The 17,330-nt window shown below is 57.7% G+C and overlaps 1 protein-coding gene across 2 annotated transcripts; it reads left to right on the top strand.

Moving 5' to 3' along the window:
* The first annotated feature begins 2,540 nt into the window (after positions 1-2,540).
* SERINC2 (serine incorporator 2) lies at positions 2,541-10,684 on the top strand. 2 transcript variants are annotated; one of them, XM_068657871.1, is made up of 10 exons: positions 2,541-2,696; positions 6,769-6,930; positions 7,376-7,563; positions 8,017-8,096; positions 8,236-8,373; positions 8,496-8,665; positions 8,755-8,845; positions 8,941-9,076; positions 9,383-9,598; positions 9,996-10,683. In XM_068657871.1, exons 1-10 carry the CDS (start codon positions 2,658-2,660, stop codon positions 10,132-10,134), a joined length of 1,359 nt encoding a protein of 452 aa, XP_068513972.1. In that variant the 5' UTR covers positions 2,541-2,657; the 3' UTR covers positions 10,135-10,683. The 2 variants fall into 2 exon arrangements, with proteins under 2 accessions (XP_068513972.1, XP_068513973.1); XM_068657872.1 differs by lacking the exon at positions 2,541-2,696 and adding an exon at positions 2,805-2,822 and having other exon boundaries at positions 9,996-10,684.
* The last annotated feature ends 6,646 nt before the right edge of the window (positions 10,685-17,330 follow it).

The following is a 17,330-nucleotide window of genomic DNA, read 5'->3' as shown; positions in this document are numbered from 1 at the left end:
GGCACCGGGCTGGTGGCGGTGCCATGGGGAGCCCCCTCGGTGCTGTGACACGCGTGGGGAGCGCTGCCTCTCCACGCAGCCGGGGGCTGGGACCTCCTGGTGCTGGGGGTGGTGGCAGGGACATTGGGGACATTGGGGACATCCCCTCGGGGACGGCGGGGCCGGGAGCTGAGCGCACCCAGCTCATCCCGGCACTGCCACCTGGTGGCACCGGCCGAGGGGACGGAGGGGACGGAGGGGACAGTGGGGACACTAGGGACACTGGGGACAGGGACAGGGCACGGGTGGGATTTCTGCTGCACGCTGGCATCCCGCTGGCAGCTCCTGGGGACCCCGAGGGGCTCGGGCAAGCTCCGGCTGCGCGCAGAGGCCGAGCCCGAGCCCCGCAGCGCTGCCCGCAGGCTCCCGGCGCCCTCCTCTGCCTCAAGGACACCGAGGGCACGGCGGGTGCCTGGCCCTGATCCTGCTGCAGGGAGGATCCTACCTCCGGCACTGCCTGAATTTGGGGCCTGGAAGTGGGCTGGTGCAGCCAGCTTGGTCCCAGCCCCTGAATTCCGGATGCCAGGAGCAGCTCCCAAAGGGCATCGGCATCGCCCCGGCTGCTGCTCCTGGTGTCCCGGCTCTGCCAAGCCCCTCACACCTCACCCCCAGCTCTTTGAGAAGCTCCTGCTCAGGTCACGGCCCTTCTTGCGATGAATTTCGTCTTGAAAATTGAATTTCACCCCCCAGCCCTGTTGGCACGTCCACGTTTCCCAGCTCCCCGCACCTGGGCGCTGTTTCTGCCCCGCTGAAGCTGGGAGGCAGGGGGAGAAGAGGAAGATGGGGAGGGGACATCTCACTGCACAGGAGACATCGCACAGTTAAAAATCACGGGGTGTCATTAATTTCCTTCCCCGGCAGCACCAGCTGCTCCAGAGACAAGACGTGGGTGGGACCTGACTTGGAGCTTCCAGTGTGCCCCAATTCACAGCAAATAAACTCAAAATACCTCCTGGTTAGGGTATGTGCGGAGGAAAAGCTCCTGGTTCAGAGCCATGTCTGAGGACCTGAGCCCTTCCCCATGAGCTGCATTACCCTGGGCCCTGGGGTGCGCACCATGATTTAAAAAGGATTTTAAGTTACCTGACCGTGTTCAGAGGAGGGCAACAAAGCTGGCTGGAGGGCTGGAGGGGATGACCTGCGAGGAGAGGCTGAGGACACTGGGTGGGTCTGGTTTGGAGAGCTGGAGGTTGAGGGGTGCCCTCACTGCTCCCTACAGAGGGGAAGCAGCGAGGGGAGGCGCTCACCTTCCCCGGGGGATGCTCAGAGCAGCCATCGGTGTGGTGGTTTTATTGTGGCAGGCAGCTGAACGCCACCACTACTGCTCTCACCGCCCCTCCTCAGGAGAGGAGGGGAAGAAGAAAAGGAAAGAAACAACTCACGGGTTGAGATAAGGACAATTTAATTAAAGTAAAAATAATTATCAAGGGAAAAATATCATTAATTAAATAATTTAACGAAAGGGAAAAGGAAAATGGAAAAAGGGGAAAAGAAGAAAGAAAAACAAAGGCCACGTGGAAACACAGAGGAAAGAAATTTCTCTGTTTCCCACCAACGACTGATGCTCGACCACATCCTCAAAGCAGGGCCCCAAGGCACGTAGCCATGGTTCGGGAGGACAGATGTTTGCACAAGAGCCCTCCCCTCCCCTCTGCTTCCTTTTTCCACTTCATATTGCTGAGTGTGACCCCACATGGTATGGAACATCCCTTTGGTGGGTTTAGGGCAGCTGTCCTGCTGATGTTCCTTCCTCCCCTCTTGCCCACCCCCAGCCTGCTGCCTCTGGGGGGTCGGTGGGGGTCCTGGTGCTCAGCAGCTGGCACAACACCGCTGTGACACCAGCGCTGCTCCAGCAGAGCACGGCGCTGGGGGGGCTGCTGCAGGGAAAGGTGACTGCATCCCAGCCAGACCCAGCACAGCTGGGGAAAACTTCCCTGGCTGTCAGACACGGGAACGGGCCTCCTAGAGAGGGGGCTGTGCTTCAGCTTCGGGAGTAGTCTGCCAGTGGGACTTGATCCCTTCCAACCAGAACTATTCTATTCTATTCTATTCTATTCTATTCTATTCTATTCTATTCTATTCTATTCTATTCTATTCTATTCTATTCTATTCTATTCTATTCTATTCTATTCTATTCTATTCTATTCTATTCTATTCTAATTCTACCCTACCCCATCTCACCCATCCCACCTCACCCCACCCCATCCCACCCCATCCCATCCCACCCATCCCTTCCCACCCCACCCCACCCCACCCCACCCCACCCCATCCCATCCCATCCCATCCCACCCCACCCCATCCCATCCCACCCCCTCCAACACCTCCCTTCCCACCCCCACACTCCCCCCTCCACACCCCCATCCCCATCCCACCCCCGGGGCCGGGACCTCCTCCAGCAGCCCCATCTCCCCCACCCCTTACTCCCCATCTCCCCCCCAGCACCCCCCACCCTACCCACCCGGGTTCCTCGCCCCTCGCCGTGCCGGGGGGACCCTCCCGTTCCCTCCCCCGTACCCTTGCCTCCCCCCCCGGGCCCGCCCCGCCGCTGCCCCCGCCCCGCAGCCTCGGGCCCGCCCCGGGGAGGTGCCGCGCCGGGCCCGGGGAGCCGGGGGCGCACGATGGGGGCCTGCCTGGGGGTCTGCTCCCTGCTGAGCTGTGTGAGTGCCGGGGCAGCGGGTGGGCACCGCGGGGGGAACCGGAGCCGAATCGGTTCCGAGCCGCAGCAGCACCGGGTTCGGCTCCGGGACGGGACGGGACCGGAGGGGGCTCTGTGCGCACCCAGGGTGGGTCTGGGGGCACCCGGGGGAATCGCCCCGGTGCGGTTCTGGGGAGGCACAGGGGGGAGCCGGGCCCGCTGTAGCCTGGGGGGGCGCGGGAGGCACCGAACGGGGGAGGGGAAGCGGGGGGGTGCGGCCCGGGGAAGCCGGGGGGGCGCAGGGGACCCCCGGGGGAATGCGCGGGACCCCCCAGAGGGTGCCCCCCTCTGTCCCCGGGGGAGTCAGGGGACACCCATGGCAGGGGGGCTCACTGCACCCAGGGGTGTCCAAGGGAGCCCCGTGGGGTTCGCCCAAGGGAGATGTGGAGCTCATGAATGTCGTGCTCAGGGGGATCCCATAGCATCAGGGCACCCCCCGGGGGTGTGTCCCATGCTCCTGGGGGGGCTGTGGGGAGCTGGGGCACTCTTCCTACAGCACTGAGGGAAAGCAGGGTCCTGCCTCCACCCAGCTCTGGGGAGGGCTTGGGGTATCCTGGGCTCCCAGGGCATCCTAGGAGGGGGGCTCACCCCCTGCCCCGATACACCGGGGGTGGGAAGCAGGGGCTGACACCCCCCTGTGCCATCCCAGCATCCTGGCTGTGAATGAGGGGCTGGGAGGGGGGCTGGGAGGGGGGCTCTGTGCGGGTGCCGTGCCCGGTGCTGTGCCCGGTGACGCAGGTGGGTGCTGCTGGTGCCGTGCCCCATGACACGCACCCGGCACTGCCTTCCTGGGCATGGGCTGGGGCAAGTCCCCGAAACCTCCCCGCCTGGCTGGAAACGGGAACGGAAACAGGGACAGGAACGGGAACAGGAACGGGGCTGCTTTCGCAACTCAGCCTCAAAGTTCTGAGGGTTTCACTTGGACCCGTTGGCAGTATCGGAAACGCCAGGAGTTACTCCAGGGCAGGGCTGTGGAGGGTGTTGACACAATTCTGGATGGTTTCCCCCCCAGAAAACATTTTGGCCCATGACAGAGTCATTCACTTGTAGGTTCTGTGTAGGGTCAGGCCCCTGCATTTCGCCTGGCTGTGGGGCGATGCTGGGACCTGGTGCCCAGGGGTTCTCACCTCCCCAGCCCGCGCTGACCTCGTTGCCTTTGGTACTGATTAATTTGCCAGCTCATTAGATGATGACTGGCTGCTCGGCATTGCTTCTGGTTGACTCAGTCTCTGCATTCTCGGGGGTGTGGGGGCGAGGGCAGCCTGCAGGAGGGGGTGGTGCTGGGTTGCTGCTGGGTTTGGGCTGTGTAAACGGCGCCCGTCCTGCACCGACTGCTCCCCCAGCTGCAGTTCTGGCAGCGAGCTGTATTTTGTGAGGATGTTGATAGTGAAACGGGCGGGATTAATCTTTAATCTGCGGCAGCTGAAACCTGACGCTTCCTCGTCAGTCCACCACGTTTGTGGGTCACTTCCCTTCGTTTGCTTTTTCTGTCCTGCTGGATCCACCTTCGTACTCGTGGGCATTCCTGAAAGCCCACTGGGGAGGTGCAACGGGGCGCTCCCAGTGCTGTATTCCTACAGAAGGCTTCGTTAGCCTTTTTTCCACTCACTTGTTCAAGAGAAACAAAGGAAAAAGCTGAAATCAAGAGCTGCCTCTTCCCTTGCAAAGGTGTTTGAGAAGGGCAGTTTGTAGGCAGGTCCCCAGTGACAAAAGGCCTGCTGGTGACGTGGGACTCTCAGGTTACTGCCCTACCCCGTTATGCTGGGTGGGGCCTCCCTGTGCTTGCAGGAGGCCATAAAAACTGAAATGAGGCCACAGGGCTTGTCCTCTAAGAGCCTACCCTAAAGTCCAGCTCTGGTTGGACCTGATGATCTTAGAGGTCTTTTCCAAGTTCAATGGTTCTACAATTATGGAAAGCTCCAGGGGAACATGGGCTCCCCAAAGCCTTGTACCTGCAGCACGGTGATGTACCTATCCCAGGGAACATGGGGTGCCCGGGGTTGTGTCTCCTGCAGGGTTTTGCAGATGCTCAAGCGTGGGGTGCCGTGCAGGAGCGTTCCCAAGTATCCACATCTCCTGGCCATGCTCAGCCCGTGCCTCTCTCCCTTTTGTCTGACTCTAACCAAGCCCTTGTTGCTTCATTTCTCTTTTAAACAGAAAGCTGTGGGTGCTGGGGACGAGGTTCTGCTCGGGCTGTGGGTTGTGCTGTGATGCCTTTGCACATCTTGCCATGCGTGCCGTGGTCACCCTGCAACCACAAAGCCTGAGCAGCCTCAACGGTGGGAAGTGACAGCAGCAGAGGGCTGAACCCCCGAATTCAGCCACAAATGACAAATGTCACGATTTTTCAGGCTGTTTTCAGTGGCCCTTTTTCTTTTCTTTTCTTTTCTTTTCTTTTCTTTTCTTTTCTTTTCTTTTCTTTTCTTTTCTTTTCTTTTCTTTTCTTTTCTTTTCTTTTCTTTTCTTTTCTTTTCTTTTCTTTTCTTTTCTTTTCTTTTCTTTTCTTTTCTTTTCTTTTCTTTTCTTTTCTTTTCTTTTCTTTTTCTTTTCTTTTCTTTTCTTTTCTTTTCTTTTCTTTTCTTTTCTTTTCTTTTCTTTTCTTTTCTTTTCTTTTCTTTTCTTTTCTTTTCAATTTGAAGGTTGCATATGGTAACACCAACACATTTTAAATGCATTCTTGTGCAAACGGTGCACTTAATGAGGAAGTAATCTCAAACTGAAGGCTGCTTTTTCATGTTCTCAAGTCAAAAGCATGAAGTGATGTCTCTTGAGCAGCTCCTTCATGGTCCCTGAGGAAAGGGGGGCTCCTCTTGCCTGCTCAGCACAGCCTTTGGCTGGGCTGGATGCTGGATACATCAGGGAGGAGCTGATTTTGCTTGAGCAGTGATGTGCTGAGGTTCCCAAAATAACTTCAAAGCTTCCTCTAGTGATTTTGGGGTGTCACAGTGAGTGCTGTGAACCTCCACACGCCTGCACGTTTGATGTCCCTGCACAGCCACCCAAAAAGCTGCGTTTCTTTTCTGCCATCTCCATTTCCCCCCCACTAATTTTAGGATAGAGGAATGTGCATTTTAGTTGTTATGGACAGATATTTAATTACCATCGATTGCTGGGCATAATTAAGGAAGTGTGTAGCCTTTTCTGGGTAATAATGAACACACAACGTGCACATCCCCATTACGGGAGGGAGCTGAGCCCTTCCAGCGTCTGCAGGCCTGTGGCTGGCTGAGGCCCCTCAAGTACAGGGCAGAAAAAGCTGCTTGAGGGGAAGCAAAATAAATCGATGAAGTTACCTGCAGATAGAGGGAGAGCAGTTTGGTGAGGACCAGCGAGTGGGACACATATTTAACACAGGACCTTTTGCTCGTATGATCTACGAGTTGGTTAAAGGTTCAGAAATATTTTTTGAACCATTTCTTACGTTGTTTATTCTCTAACTCTATGCCCTTCTGGGAAATGGGGGTTTTGGATGTGGCCCCGTAGATGTGTGGGTCCATGGAGGTGATGAAGAGGCTGAAAATTGTCCCTGTCCTGCTCAGTCACATCCAAACCAGGACGTGGTGCCCAGGGCTGGCTGCTGGCCGTATCCTGCCCTCCTGCCCCCAGCCAGCATTAAACCCGACTTCATGCAAAACCCCTCGGTTGTGCTTCCTTGAAGGGCTATGATGGTTGCTCGGGGTAATCCAAAACCTTGTAGGCGTTAAATAAGCAGGTGAATATCCAGTGGGAACAACATTGCAAGGAGCAGCAAAGTCAAACTTGTTGAAGGCAGGGATGTGAACAGCACCTCCCAAATGCTTCTGTCACCACGGTTTGTTGGAGCTGGGGATTTGGACCACCAGAAACCACCGTGGACTTCTGAGGATGCTGCGCCTCACTTTTCCCACCTGTAAAATGGGTTTAGCATCACGGCCTGCAGGGAGAGCTGGCAGAACTAGCTGGCTTCCCCATGATGCTGCTATGGGTTTTTTCCCCATCCCCTACTAGGTCGAAAAGGTGACCCCCTTCCCACGCCCCCCCTGCTCTCGTTGCAGGTGTCCTGCCTGTGTGGCCCCGCATCATGCCTGCTCTGCGGCTGCTGCCCCTCGGCCAGGAACTCCACCGTGTCCCGCCTCCTCTTCACCTTCTTCCTCTTCCTCTGCACCCTCGTCTCCATCATCATGATCATCCCCGGTGTGGAGAAGGAGCTGTACAAGGTAACTCCTGCTGCCCTCGCGGAGGTTGCCGGACTCGATCACGCTGGGAAGGGGTTTAGCTTGGGATGGGTACATGAGGCTGTATTAAAAACACGATTTTTGGGGGCGTGATGTTGCTTCTGATGCTTTTTTTCAAGCATCTTGCCAGGAGAGGGTGTCATGGACCCTGGCTCTCCATGGAGATGACAATGCAGTGGGATAAATTCCTGCAATATCAGATATCAGTTTTTCCCAGCTGTCTATCCAAAAGGTTTCCTACCTCCCATTTTGGGACCTTTTGGGAAATGCCGGTTTCACCCCAGCTACCCGGTGCCCCGCAGGGTGGCTTTGGCTGGGTCACCCCACCAATGTCCCCAGTTGTGCCACCCTCTTGCTGGCAGGCTGAGAGTGCGGGGTGCTCGGGGAGCAGCCGGGGCACTCGCTCCCCATCTTCTCACCCCTGCAGCTCCCCGGCTTCTGCGAGGGCAGCGGCTCGGTGCTGGGGGTCCAAATCCACGCTGACTGCAGCGGCTTCCTGGGCCACAAGGCCGTGTACCGCATGGGCTTCGCCGCGGCCTCCTTCTTCTTCCTCTTCGCCGTGATCATGGTGTGCGTGCACAGCAGCAAGGACCCGCGAGCCGCCGTGCAGAACGGGTGAGCAAGACCCCACGCTTAGCTTGAAGCATGTTTGGGGGGAGCCCGTTTCCTTTTTTTTTTTTTTTTTTTTGCCCTTTTTTGTCCCCATTCTGTTCACAGGGAACTGGGGGATAAAGCAGAAGAGCAGTTTGAGCTCACTCTCAAGTTTTGGGGTGAATGCAACACTTCTGGGGATGTCCAGCTTGTTGTACCCCCCAGTGCTGCACGTACCGGCTGGTGCAACACGCTGGGAAATTTGGGATCCCCCCAGCACCACTCCTGTCTGGGGGATGCCTGGACCCTGGCTCCTGACCAAGGAGCCGAGCAGCCCCTGAGCATGTTTCCCTGGGGACACTGGTTTGGGAGGGAGGCAGCAGAGCCCCTGCCCCAGTGTTTTGGGAGCCTTCAGGGGTTCACTCCCAGCAGCGATGGTTCCCATTTGCTGACCCTGCCTCCTCTTCCCTCCTGCAGCTTCTGGTTCTTGAAGTTCTTGGTGCTGGTGGGGCTCACGGTGGGGGCCTTCTACATCCCTGACGGCTCCTTCACCTCAGGTGAGGGGCTGCAGGCGGGCGGTGGGGTGGCCACAGGGTTTGCAGCACGCCAGGGGCACCATCCTGCCCTCCGTGTCCGTGTGTCCTGGTGTCACATTCCCATGGCTAACGGCTTCTTCTCTTCCTCCCACCACCCAAGTCTGGTTCTACTTTGGCGTGGTCGGCTCCTTCCTCTTCATCCTCATCCAGCTCATCCTCCTCATCGACTTTGCCCACTCCTGGAGCCAGCTGTGGCTGCGCAACGCGGGCGAGGGCAATGCCAAGGGCTGGTACGCAGGTTGGTGCGGCTGCGCCTTGCGCCCTGCTGCCCCAGGAACCTCGTCCTGGGGCCGGGCACTGCCCTGCAGCGGTGCCCGGGGCTCTGCTCCAGCCCCCTTCCTTTTTTCCTTCCTCCCCCAGCCCTTTGCGCTGTCACCTTCATCTTCTACGCTGCCTCCATTGTGGCCATCGTGCTGCTCTATGTTTACTACACCAAGCCCCAGGGCTGCACGGAGGGCAAGGTCCTCATCAGCATCAACCTCATCCTCTGCGTCATCGTCTCGATCATGTCCGTCCTGCCCAAAATCCAGGTGAGGTGGCGGGGGGACCGGGAGGCTGATGGCCCTGCCACCTCCCCCTGTGCCGGGATGAGCCCTGAGTGTCCCTGTTGTGTTTGCAGGATGCCCAGCCACACTCGGGGCTGCTGCAGGCCTCCCTCATCACCCTCTACACCTTCTTCATCACCTGGTCTGCCCTGGCCAACGTCCCCAGTAAGCACAGCACATCCTCAGGCTCTCTGCCTGCTGCTCGGGGTGGGGGGTGTGAGGCTGGGGACAGATGCTGACCCCACTGTGTGCCCCCCCAGACCAGGACTGTAACCCCACGCTGCTGCTGAGGAACAGCACGGGCTCAGCAGAGGCTGCCCAGCCGCTGACAACGTGGTGGGATGCCCCGAGCATCGTGGGGCTGGTGATCTTCATCCTCTGCACCCTCTTCATCAGGTGAGGATGTGGCGCGTGGCCCCTGGGACCGCATGGTCCCTCTGCTTGCCCAGAGGCACCGGGAGGATTTTAGGGGAATCGGTGCAGCAGCTTGTTCTGGGATGTTGGCACCAAGTGCTGCCTGCAGAGCTGTCCCATCCCCAACTCTGGGCACCCCGCGGGGTCCTGCTCACAGCTTTTAGAGTGTCAGGGGGCTTCTGCATGAGCCATGTCCCCCAGACTGCCCTGCCACCTTAGGGACACCCCTGTGGGGTGTCCCCATGCTGAGGCACAGTCACCCTGATCTGTCCGTCCGTCTGTCTGCAGCATCCGCTCCTCGGACCACACGCAGGTCAACAAGATGATGCTGACAGAGGAGAGCGGGGCCGGGGCAAGCGCTGGGGATGCAGCGGCGGCAGAGAGCGGAGTGCACCGAGCCTATGACAACGAGCAGGACGGCGTCACCTACAGCTACAGCTTCTTCCACCTCTGCCTCGTCCTCGCCGCCCTCTACATCATGATGACGCTCACCAACTGGTACAGGTGGGCAGCAACCCCGGGGGCGTCCCCCTTCTCTGCTCCCCCCTTCTGTGGGGTCCTCCTTGTACTTGGGCTGGGCACGGCTGCTGGGGATGGGTCCACGTGTGAGCAAACTTCACGGGCATCCCAATTAGGGTTAATTATTTGGGGGTGGCTGAGCGCCCTATGGATGTGCTCTGGGTGTGAGTTTGTTGGGTACCCACTTGCAGCACCCCTCCTGGTCCTTGCAACATCCCCCCCCCTATCCTTTCAGCATCCTCCCCATCCTTGCAGCATCCTCCCCTGCACCCTGGGAGCGTGGGGGAGCAGGGACCCAGCACCTGGCTGGGGACCTCAGGGCTGCAGGGTGCCACCGTGCCAGCATGGCGTGGTGACAAGTGTCCCCTTTGTGCCCTTTCAGGCCCGACGAGAGCCTTCGGGTGCTGAGCAGCCCCTGGACGGCCGTGTGGGTGAAGATCTGCTCCAGCTGGGTCGGGCTCCTGCTCTACGCCTGGACGCTGGTGGCTCCGCTGGTGCTGCCGGACCGGGACTTCAGCTGAGGTGGCCGCGGGCATCCCCCCATCGGGGGCAGTCCCAGCTCTGCCTTGGCCCCAGCCTCAAGTTTTGCACATGGGTTGTGCCTTCTAGCAGGCTTTCAGTCTTGATTTAAAAGGGATAAAGTGCCAAGCAGGGACAGTCAGCGAGAGGGCTGGGACTTCCCTAAGGACGTTTGTACCGCAGTTAACGCTGCCCGTGCTTGCCTCGTGCCTTCAGCGGTGCCTCCAGCTGCCTTCCTCTTGGCCTTTGGAGGGTTGCATTTGCCCAAGTTGCTCTCCTCTTGCTTAGTGCCCCGGGACCGCGGTGCCTTCTGCAGGGCCTTTGGGGATCAGCTGTGACAAGGAGACAGGACCCGGCTGCCAGTCTCTGCTGCTTCCCCAGCCAGCCTGGAGGGAAGCCAAGCTGGGGGCTGTGTGTCGCCTGTGACCCCTTCCAGCCTTGGAGGGTCGGCTGCCTCCCCCAGGGCTCTCCCTTCCTCCTCAATAAAGTCTTGTTTGGAAAAAAAAAAAAAAAAAAGAAAAGAAAAAAAAAAGAGAAATAAAAAGAAAAAGGCATCTTTGTCCTTCTGGGGTCTTCTGTGGGGCTTTCTGGGGTGTGTATGGTATGGATCTAGTGCTGGGGTGAGGGGAGGGTACAGTGTGCGTGCAAGCAGGGGAGCAGCGTTTTGGGGGCACGGTGACTTGTGGTAGGGAGGCACAGCGAGCCCTGATCAGAGCACCTGACAGCGGGGGCACCCCGGGATGGGGTGGGCATGCTGCGTGGTGTGGGGAGCAGCGGGGTGCAGCCTGTGTCGTGCTACAGCCTTCATCCTACACCCTGCACCCCATATCCTTCATCCTGTACCCTGCATCCTCTGGGAGACTGGGGCTTGGAGGGTGTGAGCAGATTTGGGGTGCACAGCAGGAGGGGGTTGCCCCACGGTGGGGTGCACACCGTGCCGGGGTTGCAGCACGATGGGGACCCTCGGTTCAGGGGTGCACCCTGGGGGGGGGCCGTGCCCCGCGGTGAGCGCACGCCGCGCAGGGGGGCCCTGGGGACGGGGGATGGGGACCTGTGCCCCGGGGCCGCTCCCGGCTCCTTCCCTCATCAGCTCCGGGGCCGAACCGGGCCGGGGGGGGGCAGAGGGAGCGGTAGGGACCGGGGGGGCTTTTGGGGAGGCGGGGGGGGGCCGGGCCGTGCGGCTCAGGCCGGCCCCGACGGCAGCCACGAGGTGGTGCTGGCGGAACGCGCTGCAGGGCGCGTCCTGCACAGCGCATCCTCGCCTGGTGTGTGTGGTGTGTGTGTGTGTCCTGTCCTGCATCGTCTGTCCTGCCTGGTGTGTCCTGCCCTGTGAGCTTTACCCTGCTCCTTACACCCTGCACCTCACAACCTGAATCCTGTGCCTGCTCCTTTCACCCTGCATGCTGCAACCTAAGTCCTGCACGTTGCACCCTGCACCCTTCATTGCACATCCTGCATCGTGCACCCAGTACCATCCGTCTTACACCTTCATTCATCCTGCAACGTGCATCCTATACTCTACATCCCATGTCCTTTAACCTACATCATGTCTTGTGCATGCTGCACCTTGCACCATGCACCCTGCACCCTTCAGTCTGCATCCTGCATCCTGCATCCTGCACACCTCAGTCTGCATCATGTACCCTGCACCCTGCATCATCCATCCTCCCTCCTGCACCCTGCACTTTGTTGTGCAGCCTTCACCCTCCACCACCATTCACTTTGCACCCTGTACCTTGCAATCTGGACCCTGCAACCTTCCTGCAGCTCCCTCTGGGAGAGCTGCTGTGTGTCTGTGAGCAGAGGAGCTCTGCAGCTGCAGCCAGGCTGTGCAGCGCTGTGACTTGCCTTGGAGTGGCCAGCACCTGCCTAGGTCCCCAACACACCTTAGGCAAGTGACACTTGCCCACACAACACGGTCCCCATGGCCTGCAGGGCCCTTCTCAGTCCTTTCCCATATGGGTTTGCTGCCTGCATCTCCCACCGTGCAGGAGAGCCAAACCTGCTACAGCTGGAGGTGACGCAGGGACAGGCTGCCTGTGCCAGCCCCCAGCCAGCAGCACGTCTCCAGCTACAGCCAGAATGCCTCATCCCTGGGATTTTCTCTGAAACAAGAAATCCTTGTTTTTTCTTTCTTTCCTTATTTATTTATTTTCCCAGCTCTCCAGCTGGATCCAAACAGCTCTAGTGTGAAGCTGCGGGAATAACCCAATGGTTTGTTGGTCATTCCCATGAATCCTCTTAGAAAGGTCTGAACTGCACAAGGTGCTGCTGCGAGATTTGTTTCATTTCACCCCTATCCAGTATTGATCAGAACATGGATGGTTTCAGCTCCTTGATTTCTTTATGGGGTATTTCAGACCTGTAGCAAATGCTCCCCAGTGCAATTATCATTGCACACCCAAAACATCTGAGGACACTGGGGCAGGTGAGTAGGGGGCACATGGGCACGAGCCCCAGCAGCACTGCAGGCTGCCTCCAGCATCCCAGCATCCTTCTCATTTATCATCTGGCTGCAGGGCACCTTCAGAGGAAGGTCAGTCCATGGGGGAGCCTGGCTGTATAATTTAATACAATGCACACACACAGGCACAGACACAGGCACACAAAAAAGACCCTGAAGCTCAGGACGTGGTAACATCCCAAGAGGGATGTGCCACCAGACAGCCCAAATTATGCTTTGCTTCATGGCTCTGATGGAAAAGGGGTGCCCAGAGGAGAGCTTGCACACATGCAGCATGCACAGCCACGGTACAGAGGCAGCGATCTTCTAAAAAAGGCTTTTTGTGGTGACTGTCACTTCCAAAGGGAAAGGTCCCAACACTGTGCACGTGCCCTGCATGCCCTCCACGAGCAGAGTGGCCCTTTGGCTCTTTACGTTCAAATTTTCTGGATGAATATTTTGAACAAACATCTGCATCAACATATTTTTGAATGAACACCTGCCACCCTTTGCTCAGCAGAAAGTGCCCAGGTCAGGCCGCCCCATCCTACCCTGCTCTTGAGCCCCATGCTGAGCAGGATCAGGCCCTGCATCAGCCCATTGGGCTGGGACCGTCCCCAGCCCCCCAGCTGTTATTGCTCTAATTCACTCTCCTTGGGGGGGGGGGGGAAGGGGGGGAAACTCAGAATTATGGATCTCGGGAGGAATTAGAGCAAAGTAGGAAATTGAGGAAAAGCTCAGCAGCTTGCTTTACAAAATGTAATTGTGGTGGCTGCCTTGCCAAATCAAATGGAATTAAATAAAACAGAGGTGGGTGTAGGTTAAATCCCACAGGGGACGTCACCTTTCTGGAGCCCTGTGGGACACTGAGGGGTCCAGGACCTTGGTGGCATCTCCTGCAGCCCTCAGGTGGCTGGCAGAGGGGAATGCCAGGCCCAGGGCTGGGGGTCCCAAGCAGAGCCCCCCCACATCAGTTTATTGTCTTTAATGCATGCTCTCTCCTGTTTTTATTTTATTCATGGGATTAACACATCAGGCAGCAGCCGGACTGGCTTTTGCTCAGAAGAGGAGGGGAAAGCGTTTACATAATTCATTTAAATGAGGCACCCGGGGAAATCCAAATTGGACTTCCAGCGTGTTTACAGTGCCACGCAGAGCCCCATGATCCGCATCTGGAGCCATTAATGCCTCCCAGACGGACCACAGAGCATGTATAATTAATTGTGGAGCAGAGCCATTGCCCAGCCTCCGAACAAACGCTCTCCCTCCCACTCAGAGGCAGCTTCATCAGCCCTGCACCCCCAGGATGGGGATTGATTTCAGGGCATCTTTCCTGTCTCCCAAGGACCCCAACCAAACTGACCCAACCGAGCAGCCAGGGAAGTGTGGGGTGAAGGCAGCAGGAGGAGGGACCCAGGGAGTTGTTAAATCACAGCTCCTTTGCTGGCCTTGGGGATGAGAAGTGGTGGTGAGGATGATGAGGTTTGCATTCCATAACAGAGCCCATTTTTATTATGGCATCAGATTTTTTTTCCATGCAGAAAGCAGAGATTTTGGACCCAACAGCAGCCCACGTGCTTCTGGGGCTGCTCAGGCTGCATTTGCCCCCAGACATCCCCGTGCTGCTGTCTCCACCTTCAGCACTGCTGAAGAGCGGAGGAGGGATGAGAAGGAAGACAGAGAGGGAAAAAAAATCGCGCTTGAACCCTGCTGCTAGAAAAACATCTATACCTATAAATACCCACGATGTGAGCGGGAGCAGGCTGTGTCTCCTGCAGCTCCCTAAGGCAGCAGAGCCACCTCGCCCCGGCTAACCTGGTTCCAGCACAGGCTCCTGTAATGCACACAAGTTGCTGCAGCTTTGCAGGTGATTTTGGAGGAAAAAGGGAAAAAACAAAACAAAACAAAACAAAAACAAACAAACAAACACTCCCCCCCCCCCCCCCCCCAAAAAAAAATAATATCCCAAGCAACCAGAAAAGAAAAGAAATCATCAGGAGCCCCAGGGGACCCACTGGCATGTCCTGGCCACTCGCTGTTTCCAGCTCATGGTTTTCCAAAAGCTCCCAGGCTGGTGACACTGGGACACGATGTCCCTCTGCAGGCCCGCAGCCCGTAGCCGCCCCTTTCAGTGAGGCTGGGCTGAGCTTCTCCATCCCAGCAGCCTGTCTCACTGGTGCCTGGACAATCCCACACCAAGTGCTGTGCTCACACCCTGCTGGTGCCTTTGCTGGTGCTGGGGCTGCACTGGTGCAGACAATGCCAGGGTGAGGCTTTCCAGATCCAAACTCAAATTAACTCCAGGTCTAGAGACATGCGGTCAGCCCTGGGCGAACTCAAATCCCTTCTCAGACAGCACAGAGGAGCAAGGGGGTGATGAGCTTGCTGGGACTCTGCAGCTCCTCATTGTCCATGCAGCAGTTGGGTGGGGGGGGGCACATATGGGACACCCTCCAGGCAGCACCGTGGAGTCACCCCACATTGCTCATCACACAGCACTCATCCTTCATCCCTTCTTGGTGGCAGGAGGCAGCAGGAACAAGCACTGCAAGAGCTAATAGGACATTTGCTTTCCCTGTCCCGGGGCTCCCTGTCTCTCTCCGATGCTCCTTTTGGGATTTCTTTCCTCCAAGCTGCACAGCACCACCGTTGTTCTTTTCTTTCTAGTATGATCTATGTTATCTGTGTTTGGATGGGGGCCACGAGCATCCCCTCCAGTCCAGGGCCGAACACAGCATCATTTGGCTCGAGCAAGAGGGGCTGAGCCCCCCCAGGCTCCAAAGATTCCAGTGGGGCTGAGCAATGAGTGGAAACATTTGCTCTGATAGACGCTTGCACCTTTGCCTCTATCTTTCAGCTGGGTCCCATTTGCAGTTTTTTTTTTTCCTCCTTCTTTCTTTTTGGCTTCCTGCCACCCAAAATGCCGTCGAGGCAAGGCGTCACGTCCCAGCCTAGCAAAGCCTGGGCTGGTTCCAGGTCCCGGAGAAAACCCAGCCCTGGGAGCATCCCCTGCCGCCCGGCACGTAGGGCTGCTCCAGATGTCCGTGCTGGGAGCCCTGGGTGCTGCCGCACGTGTCCACGCTGACGGGAGCCGGGGAAGGACAGACGGACAGCCGACGTCACCCTCCTCCATGGGGTTTTCTTGGGTGCACTGGGGGAAGATTTGGGGCTTTTTTTTTAACTCCTTGTTACAAGCAGGGTTTTTTGGAAGCCATCTCCCTTCTCTTTTGCTCTCTGACTCATCCCCTTCTTCTCCCGTGCAGCTCCCCACATCCCCAGGGGCTCAGCAGCCCCCCCAGGGCCACCCCCCAGTAACGCTGCAATCTCAGGGCCATTGGTGCTGTGGAGACTTAATGCCACAAAGCAAACACTTTCTTCTCTTCTGCACTACCTGTAGCACTGAATTCTAATGTAAGACACAAGTTGTTCACCATGGTATTGAGCAAGCAACCCCCCCTTCCCCCCCCGGCTGCTGAGGGGTCTCTAACAGCACCTTGGTGCAGCCAGGTGATGTGTCAGCACGAGCACCGGGCACCCTGCCCTGGGCTGCAGATTTTCTGCTCCACACTCCCTGGGAATTATCCCATGACACCCGTAGCATCCCTACTGGGGTCCCACTGATGGCTGGGGTAGGTGTTGGTTGCATTTTGGGGAGCCCAGCAGTCCCTGGGCTGTCGGTACCCACACGATGGAGATGCCATTTAGTGGGCGCAGCGGTGGGGATGCATTGAGCTGGCTCCCTGCTCCGAACACCCATGGGACCATCCCAGCACTTCAGCCTCATCCAGGCTTCCAAATGCAGGTGGGCCACTAATAATCAGCATGATTTGGGTCAGTAATAAATAACCACCCAGCAGGGCTCTCGCTGGAGCACCCGCGGCCAGCAGGCAGCACGCGTCGCGCTGGGGGAACATCTGCAGAGCCACTTCTGCGTGCTGCTGCAAACAGCTTTTGTGCTGGAAATCAGAGTCAAAGGGAATTGTTGCAGTTTCGCTGACTTGGAGGAAATCTGATTAAAACACAAACAAGCTGAAGGGAATTGCACTGTACACAGAGCTGCCTGCCAGCCCAGCCTCCCTCTGTCCTCGTGGATGGAGAGAAGGGACCGAGCGCAGGCTGGTCCCAGCCCATCCCTCTGCTCTCCACCACCACATGGAGCAGGAGCCCCCCAGGCTGCTCGGTGCTGCTCACACTTGCAGTCAGACACAACCTGAGCACACACTTCTTTGGCACCATTCCCTGCTTGGGCTGAGCAAGGCAATGCTGCTAAGCCACGAGAAGGAGCAGCTGGGCACACACAGCCGCTTGCATCCGCCTTCTCCCAAAGCTCTTTGTGTCACCTGCAGGGCAAAACCCCAGGGATTTTGCAGTGGGGCTGCTCAAACAGCGGGAGATGGGCAGCTGGCAGAGAGCCACTGTGTGCCGGGGCTACTGGTGTGTGGTGGAGTTGGGTGGCTGCTGTGCGACAGCAGTGTGCTAGGACCATGAGGTAGGGATGCCCAGAGGTGGGAACCATTTTTTGCTCAGCTTTGTGTATTTTCTATGATTTGTGCAGTTTTCAGGAGGCTGGACAGGGGAATGTGCAGGAGTCAAAAGGGAGGAATTGGAATAAGTCAGTTTGGAGGCTTGCATAAAAGCACGGAGGTGTCCTAGTGCCAGGCAGTGACACTAAGTGTGCTTTGGAGCTAACGTAGTAGGGTATTGCAGGAACCTTGTAGCTCAGTCCCTGCACATTTGTGCTAATATATGGCTTAG

This window comes from Anas acuta, chromosome 21 (assembly GCF_963932015.1).
Source record: "Anas acuta chromosome 21, bAnaAcu1.1, whole genome shotgun sequence".
Classification (NCBI taxonomy): Eukaryota; Metazoa; Chordata; class Aves; order Anseriformes; family Anatidae; genus Anas; species Anas acuta.
The sequence above is the reverse complement of the archived record's forward strand: the minus strand, read 5'-3'. Positions and strand labels throughout refer to the sequence as shown.

Bases quoted from the DNA above. Each gene is read 5' to 3' on its own strand.
- SERINC2 (XM_068657871.1), top strand. From the start codon at position 2,658: ATGGGGGCCTGCCTGGGGGTCTGCTCCCTGCTGAGCTGT. The intron at 9,077-9,382 runs GTGAGGATGTGG...GTCTGTCTGCAG, and splicing joins CTCTGCACCCTCTTCATCAG to CATCCGCTCCTCGGACCACA. The intron at 9,599-9,995 runs GTGGGCAGCAAC...GTGCCCTTTCAG, and splicing joins ACGCTCACCAACTGGTACAG to GCCCGACGAGAGCCTTCGGG.